General features: G+C 37.2%; 1 protein-coding gene across 1 annotated transcript; it reads left to right on the forward strand.

Moving 5' to 3' along the window:
- The first annotated feature begins 707 nt into the window (after positions 1-707).
- On the forward strand, positions 708-4,497 carry LOC123523386 (lysosomal acid glucosylceramidase-like). The gene has a single exon (XM_045301067.2). It carries the CDS (start codon positions 752-754, stop codon positions 2,318-2,320), a length of 1,569 nt encoding a protein of 522 aa, XP_045157002.2. The 5' UTR covers positions 708-751; the 3' UTR covers positions 2,321-4,497.
- Positions 4,498-5,500: the final 1,003 nt, after the last annotated feature.

Raw genomic sequence — 5,500 nt, forward strand, 5'->3', positions numbered from 1 at the left:
ATATATTTATGGAGTCTGCATACTTATTACAGAAAATATCATGGATAATTGGATTACAAATCAATTTGGCGTGATATTCACCAGTTTCGTGACTTGGTCGAGTGAATTTTTATGCAATGAGTGTGATCAGTCAACATTTTTTAAACATTACCTGTCTGTTTCATCTATTATATCACCATATACACATATTTATGTTAGACTTATCTTTTAACTTATATACACATACAGTGTAAAGCCAAATAATGAATTTGAAGACGATTCTTACCTTTTGCGTGTCTGTTTATTGTTTTGATCACTCGCAAGAGGAAGAGGGGAAATACAGTCGTTTATAGGGTGTGTATTTAGGAGCACGAAAATACACATGAAATTCCCGATGATTAACCGTTATCATGCTGGACAAGATTAACTCTGCCTTTGCGACCAGTGTAGATCAGCCTGTACATCCGTGCAGTCTGATCATGATCTGCACTGTTCGCTATTCAGTCAGTATCTTTTAGGTAAGCACCCCTTTAAACAGTTAATGGTACAGTCCAAATCGAAAGATGGACAAGTCCAGAAATGTAGCAGGGTAAGAGTTAAATGCATTCGGAAAAATGTAGTTACTTCCCTTGTATATGGATACGAAAGGTTGTTACCCGACTTCCCATTCTTTCGTAACTAAATAATATTTGTAAATCTTTAGCATTGATAACGCAATGGCCTATTTACCTGATATAAATAACAGCTCATTTACGAAAGTCTTTACACCAGGATGATGTTGTTTATAAAATTACTTTTTGTTTTAATATCCATGCACGAGATTCTCGCGGATGAAGTACCATGCTTTTCACGACAATTCGACCAGGATTCTGTAGTGTGCGTTTGTAATTCTACTTACTGTGACTATGCTGGGATTGAAGGAGGCGGCCTTCTTTATACGTACTTCAACGCTTTCGTAACCACTAAAGACGGACTTCGCCTTGACCGGCAGCTCGGCTCTTTCGATGACCAGATCCAACCAAACAAGCACGTCTTTCATTTGGGAAATGACACAAGACAGACTATTCTCGGCTTTGGAGGTGCTTTCACCGACGCCGCTACGATGACGATGAATACATTATCGCCCCAAGCCAGAGCCAATTTGATAAATTCATACTACGGTCAGAATGGGATCGAGTACACTATGGGACGGATACCGATGGCGAGTTGCGACTTTTCGAAACGTATATATTCCTACGACGACGTTGAAGGCGACCTTGAACTTAAAGAATTCGCCTTAACGGAGGAGGATCTTTTGTACAAGATCCCAGCTATAAAAGACGCTATGAAAGTGAGTAAAAGAAATGTGACATTGTTTGGCAGTCCTTGGAGCTCGCCATATTGGATGAAAACCAACAACAATATGACCGGTAAGGGTACTATAAAAGATGGACCGGGTGGACAATATTACAAATCTTGGGCGAAATATTTTGTGAAGTTTTTGCAAGCATATAAGCAACAGGGACTTAACATGTGGGGTCTAACGGCGCAAAATGAACCAAGCGACGGTAACATTGACGCATTTCCGTTCCAGTGTCTCGGATTCGATGCCGAATCGCAACGAAACTTTATTGCCAATGACCTAGGTCCTGCTCTTGAACAAAATGGTTTTGGAGGCGTCAAACTTATGATTCTCGATGACGAAAGAAAATTTCTTCCATCTTGGGCTGACGTGGTACTGAAAGACCATTTTGCTGCTAAATATGTTTCCGGTATTGCTGTGCATTGGTATGATGACATGGTAGTCCCTCCTTCGGCTTTAGACGATACGTATAAACAGTTCGGAAATGATTACTTTATTCTGAATACAGAAGCTTGTGTACAAGATTTAGTAAATAAATCTAATACAGTGTTGCTAGGCAACTGGCAACGCGGGGAAAGGTACTTTATGGATATTTTGCAGGATATTGAACACGGGGTTTCCGGTTGGGTGGACTGGAATATGGCACTTGACATGCAAGGGGGACCGAACTGGCAGAACAACCTTGCAGACAGCCCAGTAATAGTGAACGCACAGACGGACGAGTTCTATAAGCAGCCCATGTTTTACGCTATGGGGCATTTCAGTAAATTTGCACGACCAGGATCGAAAGTGATATCTCATTCAACCAATGTTACAGCTGACTCGAGCCTCAAGGCGATTTTCTTTACGAGGGAGGATGATTCGATTGCTGCAAACTTTGTGAACACCAATGATACAGAAAGTTTTGACATCACCATTACAGACTATAGGGTTCCTGGTTATCTCAATTATGAAATACCTCCTAAAACTTTTGTTACATTCATTTGGTACAGAATATAAATTGCTCTGCCCGTCTTGCAAGTGGAGAAATTTCCATTGCGACTTGACAGAAGACAATTTTCTCCGACGTCTGGACATGGCAAATAGATGTACAATAGTGTGTCACATCTCATAAAACTACCGTTTGATGTAAAAAAAAAACTGTTTCTTCTTTGCAGGAACTTTGAAATGACCAAAATGCGTTTTACATAATACAGTGAATAAGATTTTCAAGATTTTCATACAAAATGGTCAAAATTACAATGAAAAAAAAAAAAGAAAAAACTTTCAAAAATATAACGGTAATTTCAGAAAATTTCTAAAAAAAAATACACCTAGAATTCTTTAGAGTCATTTATCTGGAATTAACGCCCCAAATATTTCGTTTTCGTTTCAGTGTATTGATACCAAGACGAAATAACTCGCGTTGGCGCGTACGCCAAGACGACATTACGAAATGTGCTTCATTGCCGCGCGCACGCCAGCGCGACATAACGAAACACCAACAAGCCAAAACGAAATCTTTATTAATGGCGCACACGCCAAGGCGAACTAATACGTTTCATTATGTCGCGTTCTATATTTCGTTATGTCGCATTGTTAATTTCATTTTGTCGCGTTTGCACGCGCGCAGAAACGACACAGAACTCTCAAAGTTTCACGCTAGGACGACACAACGAAATGTGTTACATAGACTGCGCGTACGACAACGCGACATAACAAAATGTCGTAAATCAGCCCCACTCCCCCCCCCCCCCCCCCCCCCATCCATAGTGTACAATGTACATAATAATTCTGTTAGTTTCTATACTATTGGTCCAAAACTTTGGAATGAACTGCTGTTAGAACTACGCAAAAGTAAATCACTTGACACATTCAAAAAAAATCTTAAGACACTGTATTTCAGAGATTTCGCGGCATTGTTTTAAATTTTTTGATAACTTTATTATGCGAAAACAGCAGATGATAGTTCTTAAATTTTTGTAAGAGGTTTTACAATTCAACATTTATATTTCCAAGGTTTGTTTAATTAAACGCACTTGTTGGTAAGGCTCTATGGGTAGGGTAGTGTGTAGTATTTCTATCTTAAATAGTATATGATGGCGCCATTAACTGGGGGGTTTGAACCTCTATATGCAGCTCGTCTGGGCGTACCATGTGATGCTTTAAGCACTGGTATTCGCAATAGGGGTAAAATGACCTCAAGGGGAGGGGTGCGGTCATGACTGTTTGTTACAATAAGGCTGTTATTATTGTCATTATTAATACTGTAATAATTATTATTAATATGTACATCGCCATTGAATATATTATTGTATAAAAATAGGCGTTTAATCAAATTATTCAGTTTCAGTTTTCAGTTAGTTTGTTTGTTACAGTAAATTAATGTAACGAGAAAACGTTTGCTACTAACCCTTACCCTGCTTAATTTCTATAATGAACTTGTCCATATTTCAATTTGGACAGTACCATTGACTGTTAAAAGGGGTGTTTACGAAAAATTACCGACTGAATGGCGAACAGTGCAGATCATGATCAGGCTGCACGGATCATCTACACTGGTCGCAAAGGCAAAATAAGTCGTGTTTAGCATGATAAGGGCTAACATTTGAATTTGGCAAGAGCCGAGGTTTGGAATTACGAGAAGAGGGCATATGATATATTTAATGGGCATTACTTAAAACTGAGTAAAACACTTAAATGACTGAATTAATAATTTCTTTCGTCTATATATATGTCCTTTTACATTTTCATAAATGTTTTATGTTACAAAACTACCCTTCTGGGGTCGCTAAATATAGATGCAATTTGTATGGATTAAGGTATAATTATTAATATAAATTTATTTACGAAGTGACTGCATGGTATTTAGATTTGGCTAATGTGAGATTATCCTTTGAAACGCTCGCACTCTTTTCTATCGATATAAACCCTCAAGCAAAGATTTGGATAAAAAACAAAAGTATTGTTTCTAGAAAGTGTATTTTAAAACGTTTTCTACACGTTTGAATGTTGATCTACGACTTGGCCGACTTCGAATTTCGATATTTGACCTAAACTTTTTTTGAATGTATACCCGGGTCTGCTATAAATGTTGATCTACGACCTGAATGAAATTGAATGTTGATCTGCCTTATGACAAGAAATATCGAGTATTCTCTATCTAGAAGTTGCTGTTATTATTGTTATTATTATTATTGTCATTATTAATATTGTTATTATTATTATTATTATTATTATTATTATTATTATTATGTACAACGCCATTGAATATGTCATTGTATAAAAATAGGCATTTAATCAAATTATTCAGTTTCAGTTTCAGTAGATGATTGGATTGTCACCCTTAAATAAGCTTAAATTTTGCATCGAAACCTCCTGCATTTACTTTCAAGGGAGACAACCTATTATGATATGCCAGTTCAAGTATATTAACAGCTGGGGATGGTTGGCCTATAACCTGAGCAACAATGAATTTCAAATCTTAGTCTACATTGAGTATTGATCTACGACCGAGACATTTTTAAATGTTGATCTGCGATTGCAGACCCGGTTGATCAACGAGCTGAACAATTTTGAATGTGAAATATAACATGGATTGTCGATCTACGATCTAGATATTTTTGAATGCCAGACCAGGGTCTATATTGAATGTTGATCTACGACCAGAACATCTTCGAATTTAGATATTTGACCTAGACTTTTTTTGAAAGTTGATCTGCGATTGCATACCCGGGACTACATGTATTAGTATATTTCGAATGTTTATATTCGAGCTGAACATTTTCAAATATCGATCTACGATCTAGACTATTTTGAATGCTGATCTGCGATTGCAGACTCTGGTTTAAAGTTTGAACGTCTTCTTGTAAGGCGAAAGTTTGTACCAAGTTATTTGAATATCCATTCATGCATAAAATGTTACTGAGCGGACAAAAAAGTGACCCTAAATATTATGATATTATACCATTAAGAGAGGTGTAGGGGTTTTGAAAATGATATGTCAAGTTATTTGAATACATGCATGCACATTAAGTTACAGAGCGGGCAAGAAAAATATCCTTAAATATCTTAGTGTGACCTTGACCTCTAAGGCAGGGGTATGGGCCTTGAACACGACACGTCCTCCTTTTATGATAAAAATATGTGCCCACTTATTTTAAGAAAAAGATATAAAGAGGACAACAAAAGTTACATGAA

The sequence above is a fragment of the Mercenaria mercenaria genome, chromosome 3 (genome assembly GCF_021730395.1).
Source record: "Mercenaria mercenaria strain notata chromosome 3, MADL_Memer_1, whole genome shotgun sequence".
NCBI lineage: Eukaryota > Metazoa > Mollusca > Bivalvia > Venerida > Veneridae > Mercenaria > Mercenaria mercenaria.

Excerpts from the sequence above, each read along its gene's own strand:
- LOC123523386 (XM_045301067.2), top strand. The coding sequence starts at position 752 with ATGATGTTGTTTATAAAATTACTTTTTGTTTTAATATCCATGCACGAG.